The 20,488-nt window shown below is 37.9% G+C and overlaps 1 protein-coding gene across 2 annotated transcripts in view; it reads left to right on the top strand.

Moving 5' to 3' along the window:
* alk (ALK receptor tyrosine kinase) overlaps positions 1-17,889 on the top strand; it is an 860,059-nt gene extending 842,170 nt beyond the window's left edge. The window contains exons 27-30 of one of the 2 annotated variants that reach the window (XM_073927358.1): positions 9,239-9,340; positions 9,506-9,640; positions 10,016-10,106; positions 12,033-17,889. In XM_073927358.1, the coding sequence (XP_073783459.1) occupies positions 9,239-9,340; positions 9,506-9,640; positions 10,016-10,106; positions 12,033-12,995 (1,291 nt within the window). In that variant the 3' untranslated portion in view covers positions 12,996-17,889. The remainder of the gene's footprint in view (positions 1-9,238; positions 9,341-9,505; positions 9,641-10,015; positions 10,107-12,032) is intronic. The other variant, NM_001423965.1, reaches the window with a different exon arrangement.
* Positions 17,890-20,488: the final 2,599 nt, after the last annotated feature.

The raw sequence follows: 20,488 nt of genomic DNA, 5'->3' as shown, positions 1-20,488 counted from the left end.
CTAAATTGTCCTTAGTGTATGAGTGTGAATGAGAGTGTATGGATGTTTCCCAGAGCAACTCCAGATTAATAAAGGGACTAAGCCGAAAAGAAAATGAACGAATGAATGAATGAATGAATGAATGAATGAATGAATGAATGAACTAACAAACAAACGAACGAACGAACAAACGAACGAACGAACGAACAAACGAACGAACGAACGAACGAACGAATGAATGAATGAACGAATGAATGAATGATTATGATTATTTTCTTAGCACTGCCCCATATTTGGCATTACAGTATGTTTTAGGGGTGGGAATCTTTAGGAACTTCCAACACAATCTCACGGCAATTCGTAACTTTTTGATTTAGTGGCTAATTCGTATAAATTTGTATGATCTAATTCGTACAGTTTAGTATGATTTGCTCATCACCCAATGATGGTTGGGGTTAGGGGTGTTGTTGGGTGCCACGCCTCCTCTTAAAAATTGTACATTTTGTTATGACTGAACTCGTACAAATTTGTATGAATCAGCCACTAAACTGACAAAACGTAAAATACTTACGTTTCCTCTTGAGATCAGGCTAAAAGTTCACTATCCATTTCCGATTCCAAAATGATTCTTGATCTTTTATATATATTTTTTCTATTTTGTCAGCTGTGCAAAAAAAATCTTAGCAACTTTACATTTTAACCAGAATTAGAGTTTCCATGCTGCTGTTAATGATTGAATTATATTTTCCAGCATGAAATGAGTTTTGAACATAACATTGAAACAAAGAAAAATTATTCTAAGAACTAGTCCACTGCCATGCAGATTCAAGCGAAGCTGCATTCAATGCTTTTAATGGAAACCCACTAACATAACAGGACAACAGAGAGGTTAACAATACAAGACCGGACAAAGTCTAACCAAAAATCAGGAGTATAAATACACCAGACATGATCAGCTAATGACAAACAGAGGTGTAAACACAGCTGAAACTAATGGCTCGCTTCCACTGAGTGGCACGGTACAGTTCGGGTCAGTATGGGTCACCTTTATCAGGCTTGCTTTTACACTACCAAGGGTACCCTTTTGGTGAGTGTGGTGTATGACAGAAAGTTTAAGTCGACATCATTCTCATTCGAATAAATGTCTACAGTAAAGCCGTACAGGTTCGTTCACATATCATATGAGAAGCACTTCTCACAAAACAGATGCTGTACACATATAAATACTTGTTTATAAATGTTTATTACTAACTTTTGTATGAACATATTTTGATTATAACTGCAGATCAATGACAGTGCGAAATAGTCTACTGTAACATCAGCAATTATATGAAATAAATGAACATATATGAACACATACAGACCCTTACAGTCTCCGATATGTTACCAATTACAGATAAACTACACACAGCATACATTTAGTCCTTATTTGAGTTCTAAAACAACACGCAACATAGCCCACAGTCAGCGCAACCCTCTCATCTGTGTCTGTAATATTCACCAGCACATGTAGCCTCTGTTAGAGAGTAATTCTGTCATTCCGAGTTAATAATTGTCCAAAAGGAGAAGATAAACATGGCAGTTTGTTTGTGATTCAGGTTGCTCCTGTGTTTTGTCGGGCTTCTCCTTATTTTTCGCGCTTCACTCTCGCGTTTGCCCTTTTCTTTCTGAACGGATCAGATGACGGAGACACTTTAATAATCACACACACGTTATTATCATCATCTCAAGAAGTTAGCTAAGATAGTAAGTTAGTAAGCTCTTTGGAGAAAGCGAATAGCGCTCGCACTTTTAGACGGCCATGTAAAACAACAACAGGACACGGCAGATTTTGTTCTTCTTGTCTTTGTGGCTTTGTGTGTTCATCAAGACAACGACAAGGTTTACTTGAGCTTGGGTCATCCATGGTTCGTTATTATATGCATATAGTATTTTTGTGTAATGTCTCGGCTGTGTATTTAAAAAACCTGGAGGTTCCTTTGTTTTCATTCTGATTAGCTCCACAAGATTGTGACGTATCTCTGTAACCAATCAGCATTCAGCTGCACATGTAGCTCCACCTTTTGGTACCCTTTCTTGTGTTTGGCACCTTTTCAAAAGGGTACCCAAAAAGTGGTACGGGACGGTACGGTTTGGTACGCTTTTTGACAGTGGAAACGGCCATAAAAGCACACCGTACTGTACCATACCACTCAGTCGAAACGGGCCATAATGACCACTAACAAATTGCGAGAAATTTAACAAAGGAATCACATGATAAAACAAAAGCACATGGAAAGCCGCGGTCCAGTATGTCAGTGGTTACAGACTGCAGCGAGGGCATCAAGCAACTGCATGTTCAGACCAGCGATGGCAAAAGTACACACACCCTTTACTCAAGTAGAAGTACAGATACTCATGTTTAAAACGACTCTAGTAAAAGTTGAAGTACTGACTACACTTTTGTACTCAAGTAAAAGTAAAGAAATACAGCCTGAAATAAGTACTTAAGTAAAAAGTCTTCACTGGTATACCAATTTTAGTTTCATGGTCGTGACTACACTGTATATCATGAATACATTTATCCACTTGTTAAGTGTGATTTCACGTGAAATGGCTTCCGGGTCCAAGTGCTCTATGAAACTGTATGTGCAGACTTATCAAATGGTAAAAATACACGTTTACAAAGCGATGTAATACTTTCGAAAATCACAATTGCATTATATATATATATATATAAATATATATATATATATATATATATATATATATATATATATATATATATATATATATATATATATATATATATATATATATATATATATATATATATATCCATGCCTAATATCCAATAGACAGAAAGTGATTATTTTTAATAAATTGTTAAAATTTTGGTATTTGTGATGGTGTTGGTAACTCTGAAGTAACAGGATTTCATCCGTTACCGATACGTCACAGCTTATCAAGGGAATACAAGATAACGTACATTTCTAATTTTATTTATTTTATTATTATTTTTTTTAAGTCTGTTGCCACTTTTCAGCTGCAAAGTAGCCATATTATTGCAGTAGTCTATTCTAAACATACTGTAAATATTCTGTCTATTTATTGTATTTATTTATTTAGTACTAACTGTACAAATGTTGACAAAAAAAAGTACATGATTGTTAGGTTTACAGTATCATTAGAGGTACAGTACCATACCTGTCAACCCTTTCGTTTTTCTCTGGATTCTCCTTTATTTTACAGTTCTGTCCCGCTATTATCCCGTAAAGGTATTTTCCCGTATTTCTCCAGAATTTTCAGTCTTTCTGTAAATGGTCAATATTGGTGGGGTTCGATAACGTTAAATGTGTGCATTTCTAAAGCAACACCCCTGTTATAGCTATTAATTTTATTAAGCTGAACTGTTTGCTTATTTATTTGCTGATAATGTATACCATTTTTATTTTAATTTATAAATAATAATAATGAAAAATATTACCAACCATTTAACTGTTTATTTACAATGAAACACAGCTCCAGAAGAAAATATTTAGTAATTGGGGGGTAGGGGGTGGGTTGACAGGTATGTACAATTGACAGTTATGTACAGTACACCATAGTCGGAAGTGGACAAAGACTTTAACCCCATTTAAATGCCAGATTTGAACAGTAATGCGTTTCTTGTTTTACCTGTGATCCGATCGACCAAATTGCATCTTATTACTAGGCCCACACGGAATCTGCACGCGCTGAATTCCGCAGATTTCTGCAGATTTTTAGCCCATTTTTAATTCTGTTTATTTACTTAAGTAAATGTGTAAATCTGAATTTATTCAGTTTTTATTAAGTAATTTATTACTTTTTATTTAATATATTAAGGTTTTAGTTATGATACTCTGCTGGATACTCCCAAAATAATTCCGCAGAAAACCGCAGATTTTTACCAAAATTCTCAGCAGAAATAGCAATAAACGTCCGCAGATTCTGTCTGTCCCTGCTTATTACCCAGTTTAAACATGACATCAGTCATGTTTACATCGCGGACTCCCTTTGTCTCATCCATGTTTGCCGTTACCATGGTAAGCTTAAATAAATAAGCCTAGAGGGTGCGGTGGAGGTTGAAAAAGCAGTGTTGCATGCATGCAATGACAAATAGATTAACAGAATCAAAAAGGCGTCCAAATAATGTAAAGAATATTCAAAATCCGCCATAATTCAGATTCCACACATTATTTACCTAGATTTCTGCATTAGTTGAGTTCATGAACTTAACATCTTCACTTTGCTAAACTTTGCCTTCCCGCCTCATCATTTCTCCTCAAATTCCTCGCCTGTGGCAGCAACGCATCTCACCAGGGAGTCGATATTCAGTAGCAAATACAAAGGTTTTCTGTTATGTTCATGATTTCATACTTCAAAGACTTTCATTGTTGCTTTCCCTTGAGTCCTGGCTTCTAAGATGGCTGAAAACTTGAGTGTAATATTGATATGTGTTGTGTGTGTATGTGAGTGAGAGTGTGTTTTCCATTGGAAGGTAGAACAGGCCTATAGCTGTCACAATCCCAGAAGGCCACACGCTTGTTTAGAAAGAGCCCGATAAGTCCAGCATCATCAAGATTTTGTCAAAAGTGCAAATGCTTTTGTTTGGGAGATAGCAGGCAGTATATCTCTGTGGCCTCAGTCTTTCTTTTTTTACGTGTGATAAATGCACAGCATAATACCCCCGCAAGATTATTGCTTCAGCAGCCTCAGGATAGCTGATGGCAAAAAAACAAGACCTATTTGTCTCCTTTTTTCCCCTCTTCTCTCTCACTTTATTTTTTTTGCACTGTTGTCAGCATAGGGTCAGATATTGAAACTAGATCTTGATAACATCAGCCTGGAATGAGGAAAATGGTTTCAGACTCACAGCGATCACACCATGAGAAATGTGAAGAAAGATCTCGCAAGATAAGACATTCAATAAAAACTACTTTTTTTTTTTTTTTTTTTTTTGAGGGAATATGTGGCGCTTGCCAGTGCGGAACTCACCTACACAGTATTATCACCTATACTGGGAGGTTGCCAAGACTGTTTATGGAGGTTTCTAGTGTAGCTTGATGTTATTGAATTCCAAGTCTTATTGATATTATGTGACAAGTTGTACAATAATGCATTATATATATATATATATATATATATATATATATATATATATATATATATATATATATATATATATATATATATTTATATATTAGGGATGTAACAGTATCAGAATAATATCAGGACAGTATCAGTAATACCTCGGTATGAATGGCACGGTACGGAGAATTTCACAGTACAGTAATACCTCGGTATGAATGTCACGGTACGGTATTTATTGAATCATTTACAGGAAATACAAAACTAATGAAAATACCCCAAAAAAGTGCCAAAAGTGTCAATGACATACAAAATAGCCATCTATCTGTAAGCTTTGAAACAGGAACTTCAATTTTTCAATTTTAATAACAAAAAATTATTAAACCATGTAAAAAAATAAAGTTTCAACTTAGTATTGTTAAAAACTCATCACATTTAACATTTAATCACTCACTCACTCACTTAGATAGAGATGGGTTTTAAGGAAAATTATATAACTATAATCTGGTAAAAGCTGGTATCTCTGGGCATTTACAATGTCCCCTGCAACAGAAAAAAAACCCTCTCATTTGGGACTGAGGTTTCTGAGACAGAGATATGACTTGGCCCAGGTTGACAGCAGTGGGTAACGTTGTGCATTGTCTTTCCCCCACTTGAGAGGACAAGCCAGGGGTAAGATAGAGGTCTCTTTGCGGTACAAGTCAATGTCTGCATCAATCTGAACAGTGTGCTGTGTTTCTGCAGTCCCCATGACTGGTATTAACTTGCAGGCACGTGCACACATAGGGCTCAACCTGTGCAGTGCACAAGCCCTTTTTAGTCTTGGATAGAAAGTGCCCTTCCAAAATGATCAAAAGTGCCCCCGCAACGCAACACACCCTCAGTCCCGCCCAACACGACAACACCGCTATTCAGTACGCGCGCGGCGTCAACAACAACACCCCCAACCGAAATGCTTCCACACATCCGATTTAAAACCCGCTTTAGGTTCAATAATTTCCAGCTCTTTTTCATCCCCGCTACTAGCAACACACTCCATTTCTGCATTACTGGATCTGTAGCGACAACAGACCATGAAGGATGATGGCCATGCCTGAGCTGATGGGAATTGTAGTTTCCGCTACCTCCCGTTCATTTCATTTGCCTGAGCAAATTTTCTCAGAAGACCTATAGTTTTACTAAGTCATGCGACTACGGTAATATTGAAAAAAATTGCTATTGCGGTATGACGGTATTTACAATACCATTATATCCCTAATATATACCCTGATCATTTGGAATATGTTGCACTTCAAAATATATATGCTGTATAACATTTATTTTGTTATTCAAGTAATCTCTTTCAATCTTAGCAACACCGTTAACAATTATTAATAATTATTAACAATTAAATAGACATAAGTATAATAAATTAAGAGTAAATGATGACAGAATTATATGTGGTTAAATAGTTTTGGCAAAACTTTGGTAACAATTTTACAAGGTATTAGTTCCATTTTCCAACAAATTAATTTCAAACAAATTAATAAGTAAACTTAATTTTAACATTAACAAATGTAACTTTGTATTTGATTAATGTATTAATCAATATGTGAGTTGAGCTAACTGACAATAAATAGATTAATGTTTATTCTAGTATTAACAAACGTTAATAGTTGCAGTGATATTTGTTGCTTATTATTCGTTTCGCATTAATCTTAACTAATAGACTCCATTGCACAATGTTACCATAATAAATTAAAAATAACATGTTATCTGTGCTTAAAATGTTATTTTAAAGGTATGGATTTATTCGGGATGTTATTATTGTCATTTAAAAAAACTACAGGATGCCTACTATTTTGCCAGCTGAAACGGGTTTATGCTTTTTAGATTTCTGAATCACCTTGAATTGAATGTATGTCACTGTGGATAAATGCATCTGCCAAATATATAAATGTAAATGTAAGGCTGGTACTGCTGAGACAGGGGCTTCACTTGACACTTACTTGCATGTGTCATATTTCTCATACAGCATTAAAAGCACAGTGAAGATCAGTTTTAGGATCATGAATATTCACCAAACAGTGTTGTTTCTTTGCATAAACCTAGCATTTTAATTTAAATATGTTCTACATGCATCAGCTCATCCAAAAAAAAAAATTACTTAATTTAATCACAATAAAACCGTTAATCATCAATTTAGCTTATTTTTATCTATGGCCTAAACTTTATATAAATGTGCCTTTACATCAAGCACTATTTACTCCAAGTTTGACAGTATAATATGAATAAACCAGGCTCTGGTATATTTCAAATGTAATTGACAAACGAACTGAACATTGAACACAATTCCTCACTTAAGTTATCTTTTACGGAGCTCGTTTTGGCTCCTTAAGACCTTAATTCTTTCGTTCAAAATATTTGTTCCTTCATTAGTTCCTTTGTTCATTCATTCGTTCATTCCTTGCTTCCTTTCCCTCTTTAGTTTGTTCAGTCCTTCCTTGAATCTTTCTTTCATTCATTTGGTCCTTTCTTTCTTCATTAGTTCGGTCCTTCCTTCCATTTTTCATTGCTCCATTTAGTGCAGTCAACTTTTTTTTTTTTTTTTACAGTCGACATCTATTTTCTCATCAGTGACATCCAAACTATTAAAAGTCTGTGCATCAATGTGTGTGAAGATTTTGGTCATCTTCTAGGACATGTTTAATGTTTCCAAAAGGTTTGCTGCATTTATAAAGCGTCCATGTGTTGATGTTGTTCAGTATCGATTTACTTTTTTATGTGTGATTTAATTGGACAGGAATCACAGGACTGATTTTTCTACTTTAGCCAATCAACATTGGAATGAAAAAATAAAGTAGTGACTGCAGGTTGAAGGAAAGTCGTGGAGTAAAAATACCAATACTGCACTAAAAATGTACTCAAAGGAAAATAAAAATTACTACTTAATAAAGTACAATTCCTGAGAAAAAAAAATCAATTACAGTAATTTGAGTATTTGTAATTAGTTACTTTACACCACTGGTCAGAACCTTAGTTTAACATCTCATCTGAAAAACAACACTCACTGACAGTATAGTGTCCCCGTTACTATATTGAGGCATCAAGACTCACACAGACCGATTGAGCACTCCGTCCTAGCCTCTCAAACACTACTTTCAACAGCAACCTAGTTTTTCCATGTGGTCTCCCATCCAGGGGCTAACCAAGCTCAGCCCTGCTAAGCTTCAGTGAGTAACCAATCTTGGGCTGTAAGGTGAAATGGCTGTGGCAATTCTGACGAACAGTTGATGACAGGAAATTAAATTAACCAGTCTATCATCTACATGTATAAACATATATTAATACCATAGATTAAAACAAGTAATTCAAGCAAAACATCTAAAAAATCAAGCATTTCCCATAAACACAGTCCCTTTTTTATGACTCAACTCAGAGAGATCTAGTGGCTGGGCATAAAGTCAACATTTAATTTACGTTGCTTGTCCAGAACATCTGCATATTTTATAGCACGATTAAGACATTCGAATTAAGCAGGTCATCTAAATTAAATAGGCCAGTCAAAAAAAATAAAATAAATAAATAAAAAAACAGAACACTATATATCCTAACCCTCTTTAACATAACCTACTGAAAATCAACTGGATCTGAATTCATGCAGTTTTTTTTCAATTTCCTTTGCTTGTCTAGAACATTTGCATATTTTAAATCATGAGTAGAACATGCAAATGAAGCTAGACATCACAAATGAACTAGGTCAGTAACTTTCCATAAATTGTCTATTTAGGTAAACTTTTCTTTTATTCTAGCCTCGCAGAGGAGAACAATTACATTATTCAAGCATTGGACTCGCATTTTAAATGAACAGCAATCATTTTATAACACAGCTCCTTCTTTTACCACAAAGCCAAGCTTTACACACACACACGCACACACAATTAATCACAGACTTCATTTAATGAACAATTTAGTGACTAAGAATCAGATCAAGCCTTCAGAGAACTCGGTGAGCAAATGGCCAGCTTTCCATCCTTGCAGAAGTTGCATGTAGCATTCCTCCATTATGACTTTCCTGCTCCTTTCTTTCCCTGATGATTTTTTCACTCTCTGATCTGCGGCTGGAGTTAAAAAGTCACTCCACTCTGCTTTTGTCTACAATGTCTCTTTTTGGTCTGTTTTTCCACAGAGCCAGCTATTACAGGAAAGGAGGCCGCGCTATGCTGCCAGTCAAATGGATGCCTCCTGAGGCCTTCATGGAAGGAATCTTTACCTCAAAGACAGATACATGGTGAGCTCTGTAATATAATTACATATTTAAGAGACTCATTTGCTTCTCATTCTGGCATATGCTACAGCAGCCCCACTGTGTTTCACACTATACTCTTTTTCGGTAATTACTGTGCTTTCATCTCACTCAACCCTTCACTTTTCCCCCATTTTATATGATTTTCAGGTCATTTGGAGTTTTGCTGTGGGAGATCTTCTCACTCGGCTATATGCCGTACCCAAGCCGCAGTAACCAAGAGGTATTGGAGTTTGTTACTAATGGAGGCCGGATGGACCCACCCAAGAACTGCCCTGGGCCAGTGTGAGTGATCTTTTAATGCACACCCAATTATACTTAATTATTATATTTAATCCACACCATGGATTAAAAGTTCGACAACATCATTGTTTGATGCATATGCATTTCAATGCTTAGTTTCCCAGTCTTCAACAACTGCCCCTCTGCTTTGATTTCTGGAACTGAAAACAGGCTAATCAAATAATAATAATAAAACTTTCCTAACTGGAATTTTTTATTTAGTTTCTAATCTAATCTGGGCATCATCTTGCAGAGCTGTTCTTTGAAACAAAATCTGAAGAAAGCTTTTTTTTTAATCTATGAAATAACTCATTCAATCGAGACAGTAATACTTTGATATCTAATAAAGATTAATTTATTATTTTCTATGGAAAATAGGTACCGCATAATGACACAGAGCTGGCAGCATCAACCAGAGGACCGACCAAATTTCTCTACTATTCTGGAGAGGATTGACTATTGTCTGCAGGTACTACATCTCAAAATCATGTCTATTCATGCAATGCAACAGTAGGTTTGCCTCTTTCCACTGAGTGGTACCGTTCAGTAAAGTGTGGTTTGGTACAGGTAAATACCATATAATACACATAGTTTTTCAACCCAAGCTCATTCTGGAAACGTAGCCAGCAGATGTTTTTTGGAGACCATGAATTACGTGGCCGGAGGTTCGTATGGCCGCATTTTGTTTTTTTTGAGCGAACACTGCGGGGCGGTTTGTGTGATGCCGCTCCTCCTCTTCGCACTCGCCGGCTGACGGCTCGCCTCCGTGTAGAGGGCTTTCCTGTGTCAATCAGTTTGTCAGCTTAGCTCGCGGCATTTTGTCGGTGGAGCGGAGGCCCGGAGGAGGAGGAGTCGGCCACGGCGACAACCGGAATCGATTCCGGGGAACAGCAGCTCCAGAAATCAGATAAGATAAAAAACAAAATCCAAAAAATAAAGGCAAACGAGTTCGCGACAGGGCGAGAATGCGGCAAGATCCAAAAACGCGATTAAAATTGGACCAGGGCTTTTTTTTTTTTTCTGGACGGCTTTTGCAAATCGTCACTTGGGTTTAGGGAAGGAGGAGGAGGAGGAGGAGAGCGGCTGGGACGGCCGATTGGCTGCCCAGTCAATCGTTCAGTCATTCAGCCAGTCAGTCGGATGGACGGTCGATCTACAGCAGCTCTTCACGCAAGAACAGCGTGAATGCGAACGGCGCATGCTCCCGAGAGGCATTCGAGATGTGAAAAAGCGCGCACAGCGGTCTCTCGCGGATTGGTGAAAACAAAAACTGCTCGAATACGTACCTCCCCGGAAGAATTTCGCAGTTTCCAGAAACGTCCGCGGGGCTACGTTTCCACAATGAGCCTGAGTTGTAGTTTTTCCTGGTTCCTAAGGTGGTATCCAGATTCGTTTCTGCAGCTTCATTGCTATGAACCCTCTGGGGGGAGCAAATAAGCTGGAATTTCCGCAAATACTTGCATCTACATAAAGCTTCAAAAGCAATTGTTTTTAAAAAGTTTTGTAATCTATATGAAACAAAGCCTAATAAATTCCCATGTCTGCCATTCAAATACAAATCACTTGCAACAACACCACCCACAAACTTGTAAACAAAGAAGTCTCTGTCATTTTAAAAAGATAATTGCTGTACAGAATAAGAATATATTGGTAATTGCTACAGAAGACCAGCATGATTGGACGAGATATTATTCAGAGATATAATGCCTGTGGTGGAGGTGGTGGAGGAACTGAGAACGACTGCCTTAAAGGGTCTTTGCTGCAGGTCACCCTGATCAGGCTTGCATTTACACTGCCAACAGTACCCTTACAATATTGGTGTGGTGTACAACATAAAGCGTTTGATGTAATTCTCGTTCAAAGAAGAAAGCCACACAGGTCATTCAAAAAACAAATCTTTTGCATGCTCAAATTCATCGTTTCGAAAATAGACACATTGCAAGCTTGCGTAAATAGGGAGAGAAAGTGGTGCCCCTTGCATTTTCCTTACTTTTAGACTCAACATCTGAATGGTCCGATAGATAACAATGCAAGACTTACAGCAGATACTGTTGTTGCTTTTAGGCAGGTGAATGTTTGTCACAGAAAACAAGCTTTGTTAAAGCTCGAGTTGAGCATCATGTATCCCTGCACTCAGACGTTGCATTGTGCTTCCGGTATTGTTGATTGCCTGGCTTGTTTCACATGCAAGTGACAATTTTCTGTAACCAATAGCATTCGGCAGCGGGTCTAGCTCCACCATTTTGGTTCTGTACTGTATCGAAATATTGATATGGTATGGTTTGCATGATTGTACTGTATCAAACCACACTGCTCAGTGGAAATGAGCCATTAGATTTGTTTTTATCACCAGTCTGTGTTGGTTGGGTAAATAATACACTTTCAATTTCCCTAGGACCCTGATGTGGTAAACGTGCCTTTGCCTGTTGAATATGGCCCAATCCCTGAGGAAGAGGAGAGGGTACCTATGCGCCCTGAGGACCCTTCTGCCCCATCCTTGCTTGTGTCCCCCCAGGGCACAGAGGATGTTCCATCTGCCACCCACTCCGCTCAATCGAAAAAAGATGGAGAGGCCATTCATATGGCCAACCTCTCCACTGACAGCAAACTACCACCTGTCCCACCATCTCAGCCTCACCCTCATCACCATCTTCAAACCCCGGTAGTCACTGCTCCTGTACCAGCCTCTAAGCCTTCATCTACAACATCAAATGCCCAGGATGGAGGGCATGTGAATTTGGGCTTCATGCAGGCCCACTCATCAGAAAAGGAAAGCCGCAACAGGAAGCCCACCAACTTGTGGAACCCCACCTATGGCTCGTGGTTTCTACAGCAGCAACAGAAAAGGCAGCAAGTACAGGCACAAAGGCAGACAAGCGGTCCAAGGATCCCTGGTGAAGGACAGGAACAAGTAGGCCGGACTGTGACAGTAGCTGAAGCTCTAGGCCTGCAGCAACAGCACAAACAACAGCAGTACCAACAGCAGCTCCAGCGTCAACAGCAGCAGCAGCAGCAGCAGCAGCAACAACAAGGCCTGTGTCGACCACTTTTGCCTCCACCTCCTCCACCTGCCCCTACCCCTTTACTCTTGGATTCAGCTACCCTAGCACCAGTTCCACTCTACAGACTACGCCGCTTCCCTTGTGGGAACATCGGGTATGGCTACCAGGAGCAAGGCCTGCCCATGGAGCCAATGCAAGGGCCACAGCTTCCCCCGCCTCATCCTGGCCAACAGAGGCCCATCTCTTTGACCCGAGCAAGTGGTCCTGAGGACAGTCGCCCGCTTTTGGTCACCATGGGAACAGTGCAGGACTCCAGACTCCCGAAAATGGAAGGGCACAACGCCACTGTGCTGTAACCATGTACATTCTCTATCAGCGCTCACTTTTGCAAAACACTGTGCTATCCATTTATGTCCACCTTTGCCAAGCCCCTTTGCGCTTTTCCTTTGTGCTTTTTCCAAAAATGGAACTCGATCCATTCTGCGCTTGAAACTCTGAAAACCTTGAACGCATCAGTCATTCAAATAAAATGATTTTCATTTGGATAAAGTAATGAAATTGAGTTTCTGAAAGCCACATTTGAGAGACCAAAAAATAAATACATTTAAAAATATAATAAACTGATAAAGCCCTCACAAGGACTAATTCTGTGAAAAAAAGACTATTATATCGATGATATTTTTCCATGATGGGGGAGGAAAAAAAATTTAAACGGGTTTGTTGATGTTTGCTTGCCTGCTTGTTTATTTATTCATTTGTTAATTTATTATTTGGAGGTCATGTAAATTATTAATGGGTGTGCTTGAGAAAGCAAACTGCCCCCATTCATTATGTATCATTTTGTTCACTCTTGGACTTGGTTGGCTTTTAAATGCAGCAGTTTTCATCTATCGTCAAACATAATGAATAGCAGAAATCTCTAATGACTTGTGTGTGCACTTATTCTTGGGTGTGTGAAACTGGTGAGTGTTGGTAGCTTTTTTTTCAACAAGATAGCCTGTTGTTATGGTGTTGGAATAGAAGCCTGAAGCGATTGGTCAGACACCAGTGAGTGAAGGCTCTTTCACAGGACTCATGTCAGAAACCTCAACAATAAATTCTAGGTCATTTAACCATATTGAAATCACAGAAAATTTGTTAATTGAGATCCATTCAGAAAAGCCCCTTCAGATACTTTAAAGCAGGGGTCACCAATCTCGTTCTTGGAGGTCCGGTGCCATGCAGGGTTTAACTAGAACTTGCCTCAACACACCTGCCTGGGTGTTTCAAGTATACCTAGTAAGACCTTGATTAGCTTGTTCAGGTGTGTTTGATTAGGGTTGGAGCTAAAATCTGCAGGACACCAGTCCTCCAGGAACATGTTTGGTGATCCCTGCTTTAAAGGAACACCACTTTTTTTTACAATATGCATGAGTTACTTAAGTCCCTCAAAGTAAAACAGTTGAGTTTTACCTTTTATATTCAGATCCATTCAGCCAATCTCCAAGTCTGACAGGAGCACTTAACTTAGCATAAATACTTGAATTGGGCTAGACCAGTGTTTCTCAACCACAGTCCTGAAGGACCACCAACACTGCATGTTTTGAATGTCTTCTTTGTCCGTCACACCCATTACAGGTCTGTCAGTCTCTGTTAATGAGCTGATAATCTAATTTTAGTGTGTTTGGGTAAGGAGACATGGAAAACGTGCAGACCTGGTTGTTCTTCAGGGACATGGTTAAGACTAGACTATTAGCATCTGGCTCCATAAAAACACAAATAGTTTTGATAATTGTCCTATTAAAATCATGACTCTTCTGAAATTATATTGTGTAAGAAGACTGATGGAGTCTGATATGGCAAGAAACTACATTCTCATTGTCATAATAATAAAAAAAACTTTACTGGCATACCATGGCTGCAGCAGGCGCAATGATATTACACAGCGCTGTTATCTAGTCAGCTAGCTGGGGACTGTTTTCAAGTTCTGCATATTGTAATATCATTGCACCTACTGCAGCCACAATATGGCAGCAAAGTTTCTTGATTATTACACTTAGTACAAAATGTATCTACAGAATCGTAAAGCTTTAAATAGGAAAATTATCACAACTATTTTTGAATGTTTAAAATAAGATTTTTTAAAGTACGTCACTCAATTCGTTCAATTAGTTATGCTAATCGTCAAGCTTTAAATGAGAAAATGATTATAACTTTTTTGAAAATGTATTTTTTTGAGTGAGATGCTAATGTTCTAATCCAATTTAATTATCTATGCTAAGCTTAGCTATGCTAATAGTGTTCCCCCTAACTGGAAGATCTGCTGAATGGATTCAACAATTGTAAAATTATACTGTTTACCTCTTGGGAACTTTTAAAATGATAACATCATCTCAAGGCAATTCGTAACTTTCTGATTTAGTGGCTAAGTCATATGAATTCCTACAATCTCATTTACACAATTTAGTATGATTTGCTCATTCCTCAATGACGGTTGGGTTTAGGGGCGGGGTTGAGTGCCACTCCTCCTTTTTAAAATCATACATTTTTATACAACTGAACCCATACAAATTCGTATGAATTAGCCGCTAAACTGACAAAACGTAAAATAGTTAAGTTTCCTGAGATCACAAAGCTTGCACTATGCCTCTTTGTGACATGTCTTTAAGGCTGATTTACACTTCTGAATCAAGTGATCGACATTATCCACGGTATCTGCACGCAGTTGTGCATTTATACTTCTGCATGCTGTTTGTGTTGCTCTGCAATAACACTTCCAAAACACTAGCAGGCAGTAGGTGTTCATGCTCCTCTGTGTCGAGTTTCTTTGTGGGTTTTTTTTAGCTACAAGTAGCTCAGTCAGAGGTGGGAATCGGTGGACTTGCAACAACTTTAATCATAATGGGAACACAAAACAAAAGTTTCCATCTGGAGCTCCTTCACGAAACTAGACCACACTCATCACTGCTACAAAACCAACCAATCACAGAGCTTGTGCTACACATCGTTGCAACGTGTAGTTACAATATTTAAGTGGTGCACGTCAGTCTCGCTGTCAGTCATGACGAAGGCTATGCAACCGCACGAAGGCTGCACCAGACTATACGCGTGCGCATTGATGCAAAAGTATAAATCCGTCTTTAGCTGGTGAAGGTTATCAACCAGCATGGTCTTTTTGGTGAAGTTATTTGTCTGGAGAGGTTTGGTAGGTTACCTGGATCATCTTAATAGCACAAAATTAAGTTCTTCAATGGATTTTGCTGTACTCAAAGTAATTTGTCCATTTAAAAAAACCAACAGGCTGATTTATACTTCTACGTCAAGTGATCAGCATGACCCATGGCGCCTGCCTTGAGTGTAGTGGTTCATTTATACTTCTGCATGCTGTTAGTGTTACTCTGCAATAACACTTCCGAAACGCTAGCTGGCAGTACGCTTTTATGTTACTCTGTGTCGAGTTTCTTTGCAGGTGTTTTGTTTTTTCTGCTACCTTAATGTACAAGTAGCTAAATCGCTCATTCAGAGGCAGGAACTGGCGGATGTGCAGATAGTATTATTCATAGGGTAAAAACAATACAAAGTTTCCATGTGAAGCTCCATCACGGGCCTCAACACTTGTAAACACTCGCTCTAACGGGTTCACACAGCTCTCGGTCCCACCCACACTAAACACTAACACACTACACAGCTACCGAGCCGACCACACACAGAACTTGTGCTACACATCGTTGGGACGTGTAGTTACATTATTTAAGTGGTGTGTGTCAGCATCGCTGTCAGTCATGACGAGGGTGCCAGATCATACGCATGTGTTTGACGCAGAAGTGTAAATCAGCCTATACAGTTTTTGAGAGGTGCGCATCAGCATTTGGCGTCAGCCATGGTGAGAGGTATGCTACCGCTCAAAGGCTGCGCCAGACTATATGCGTGCGCATTTACGCAGAAGTATAAATTAGTCTTTAACTGGTGAAGGTTATCAACATGCATGGTCTTTTTGGTGATGATATTTGACTGAAGAGGTTTGGTAGGTTACACTAGTTAAGGGGGTTGACACAGAGCTTGCGCTCTGCATCATTGCAATGTGTAGTTACATTTTTGAGAGGTGCACGTCAGCCACAGTGAGGGCTATGCAACTGCATGAAGGTTGTGTCGGAGCATACACTTGACAGAGAAGTATCAATCAGCCTTACTGCTAAATTCTGTGTCGTTTTGGTAATCATAAACTAATTATTATGTTTTTTTTAATAGTTTCAATGTTGATTTCACATTTCAAGAGTTCACACTTAGCTAATGATTGATTATAAAGCTTGTTTGGCATGCTGTTCCAAGAGAGCCCTGAACTCAAAATATCCTAGAGCCCGGGGCTCTCTCCCGTTGCAAGGCGAGAGGGGAGTTTGAGCTTAGGTAGATCGTGAGAACTCCCCTGCTATAGAAGCTAATGAACAGATAGTGAGTGCTCTTAAGAGATAACTACTTACTTACTTACATGTCTATGGCGCTGATTTGTATTAGTCAATTAACTTAAGTTGCATGTTTTTGGATGGTGGGAGGAAACCGGGGGACCCGGGGGAAACCCACGTGAGCACGGGGAGAAAGTGCCATCTCTGCACAGAAACGTCGGCTGGTTTGGTAATGACCAGAACCAAAGACGTTCTTGCTGTGAGGCAACAGTGCTAACCACTGGGCCACCTTGCCTCCCATCTAGGAAAGGAGGAGGAGTAAGGGTGGAAGTGGGGATTCTTCAAAACGAATATAATTGTGGTATGAAACCTAGGGTATTTAAAGTGGCTTAGGAATCGTCTGACTGGTGAATCATGAATTGAATAATGCGGGGCCAGCCACAAGCAAACATAGCACATGATCCTCTCGAAATTAGTTTATAAATAAACTTTACTTAAGGGGGTTTTGACAAGAGTCACGTGAAAGGAATTTGAGTTTACCCTATATAAAACTTTAGCCTAATAATTTCAGTTGTCTGTTTGGCATTTCCAAAATATGTAAGAGCCTTACACCTACATTAGCTATATTTTATGATTCACTGATTCCAGCTTTCACATATAATTTGTTGATTTAACATAAAAAGTTGTTGTTTCAGTCATATTGCTTCAGTTCTGTCAAGCTGCTATTTGAAAATGCAAATGTTGTACGTTCTTTTTTTTATTATTAAAACAGAAAGAAATGCTGTAGTGTCTTTGATAGTGAGGGTTTTACAAAGGAAAATCTTGTGGCAATTTTTTACACTATGTTTTGTTAAATAGTGGTTTAACTGACAAAAAAAATGTTTACCTTTATATTTTATTTTAGTTTTGTTTATCTTTGTTTTAAACCTTCAAGGAAAGTTCTATATTAATACTATTAAATAATTATAACTATGTTTAAAAAAAATCCCTCTTAACTTTTTTTCAATGTTATCTATACATATTGCTTACCATATCAATATGAAATGTTTATTTTATTTATTAATTTGAAACGTTTAATTAACGCAAGGTTTTGGAAGCTGGAGTGATTAAGCATGAAATTGAAAAATAAGGATTTTTAATGTTATTATAATTTATTTTTCATTTCTATTAATTGTTATTTTGATTATTTTTGTTCCTCGCAATGACAAAGTGACCACACTTGTACAAATGTTGTAAAACCTTATTGTATCATGTATCTGTTAATCTCTGTAATTTGACATTCAATGATGAGATCTGAGAAATTAATAAATAACTATTTAATAAGTTTGGCCTCACCCTCGAATGCCAGATGTGTATTAAAAATAACCAGAAAGATCACATATAATCACACAACCTAAAGTATCAGGCGTGAACCATGGTTTTGAATTAATCATGACATTTGAGTGCAAGCTATGATTAATTGGCCAGGCTTTCCATTTAATTTAGTTATTAGCTCTGAACTTTACTCTTCTTAGGTGGTGTTAAAAACAACGTGAACTGTTCGAAAACAAGACAATTAAAAGCAGGAAGCTGGCAGATTATAACATTCTTTGTTAGGAAACACAATTTGTTTTGTTTTGATATTTAAGAGGGGGTTCTGATGATTCTGAAAGAGATGGGTTTTTAATTAGTTGTCAGGAATACTTGATTGTGATTAGCCAGTCACAACATTCCGAGGAGCAAGTTCTCAGCTAATTGGAATGATATATAAAGAGTAATTAACAAGTTAATTTTCATTTTGCAGTGAACTAAACCTTTGGGCTCTATTTTAACTATCTAGGCGCATCTAAGTCTAAAGTGCATGGCGCAAAAGCATTAAGGGCATGTTCAAATACACTTTTGCTATTTTAGTGACGGAAAAAAAATGCTCTGCGCCGCTGCGCATGGTCTAACAGGGTTGCGCTTATTCTCTTAATGACTTATGGGTGTGTTCTGAGAATAAAACCAATCGAATCTCATCTACCAATACTTTTAAGAGTCAGTTGAGTCACTCCTTGGCGCATTTGCTATTTACACAGCGGACTTTGTAAGTGAAAAAACTGAACGCTTTACTAGCGAGAAAACCATCTGCAGCGCGAGGTTAAAGAATGAGCCTCCTTCAACCAGACTTTCACTTTCTCTTTCTCTCTTTTGTGGAAAAGGAAACGATGTTGTACACACTTCACTGAAGACATCCATTAGCCTACAAAATTATTTAGTTTGTTAAGCGCAAAGATTTGTTTAAAAAATATTTGTAAATTCAGTTCTAATTTCCAGCAAACAAATAAATAAACAGTAATAACCAAGTGTGGTCAACCAACTGAGTTATATCCATACACACATGCTGTGCCCCATATGGTCTAAAACCTGACAGGTGGACACATCTAAGCTTGTTTTTAATAAAACAAATAGAAATATGCATATAAAAATAATAATTGTAATAACAATAATATTATTCAAAAGCAAGTTGTCGTGAATAAATTTTATAAAGACCCCTGGAGATGAAGAAGACATGCAGGGAGTGATTTATATATATATATATATATATATATATATATATATATATATATATATATATATATATATATATATATATAAAATATATATAAAAAGTTGTAATTTTACTGTTTATTTCCGGCAGCCGGGGTTAATAACGGAAATTTACTATAAAATAAAAGAGGCTGAATAACAGAAATTTACCAGAAATTTTAATTTAAGGTAATTTATGTAATTTAATGTTCGTTATTTTACAGGAAATTTCAGTAATTTAACGTAAAATTATGTTTGTTTTTTTTACAGTGTAGATATAAATAATTTTTGTAACAATTTAATTCAGGGGTCACCAAACTTGTTTCTGTAGGATCGGTGTCCTGCTGATTTTAGCTCCAACCCTAATCCAACACACCTGAACAAGTTAATCAAGGTCTTACTAGGTTTAGTTGAAACACCCAGGCAGGTGTGCTGAGGCAAGTTAGAGCTAAACCCTGCAGGGACACCGGCCCTCCAGGACTGAGATTGGTGACCCCTGATTTAATCCTTTAATTCTTTTACATTTGTAAAGATATTTGAGTATTACTGTACATCCTGCGTGTTTTAAGCAATGTGTAAGTGAAGCGCACAACTAACGTGCTCTGCGCTGGACTTTAGACCTGCTTTCAGCTGGTCTATTGCTCAGTCTATTTTAAGACATGCCAACAATGCACCTTAACACAGCTCTTTTCTAGACAAACACCCAGGAGTCCACAAAGTGGCGCAAATGGATTTGCTATTTAAACGTGGCAGAAAATGGGAAAATTAGGGTTATGCTGGTCTGAAAAGAGCAACAAGTCTTGCGCCGTATTGCTTATTGTAGTTTTTACATTAGAAATAATAAACTTGCGCGGTGAAAAGATGCAATGAGTGAACAGCGTGCTGCTCCAGTGTGTGTGTAAATATTAGCCTCGCTGTACAAG

Source organism: Danio rerio, chromosome 17, assembly GCF_049306965.1.
Source record: "Danio rerio strain Tuebingen ecotype United States chromosome 17, GRCz12tu, whole genome shotgun sequence".
In the NCBI taxonomy this organism is placed as follows: Eukaryota; Metazoa; Chordata; class Actinopteri; order Cypriniformes; family Danionidae; genus Danio; species Danio rerio.
Note: the sequence above shows the minus strand (reverse complement) of the source record. Positions and strands in the feature narration are given on the sequence as shown.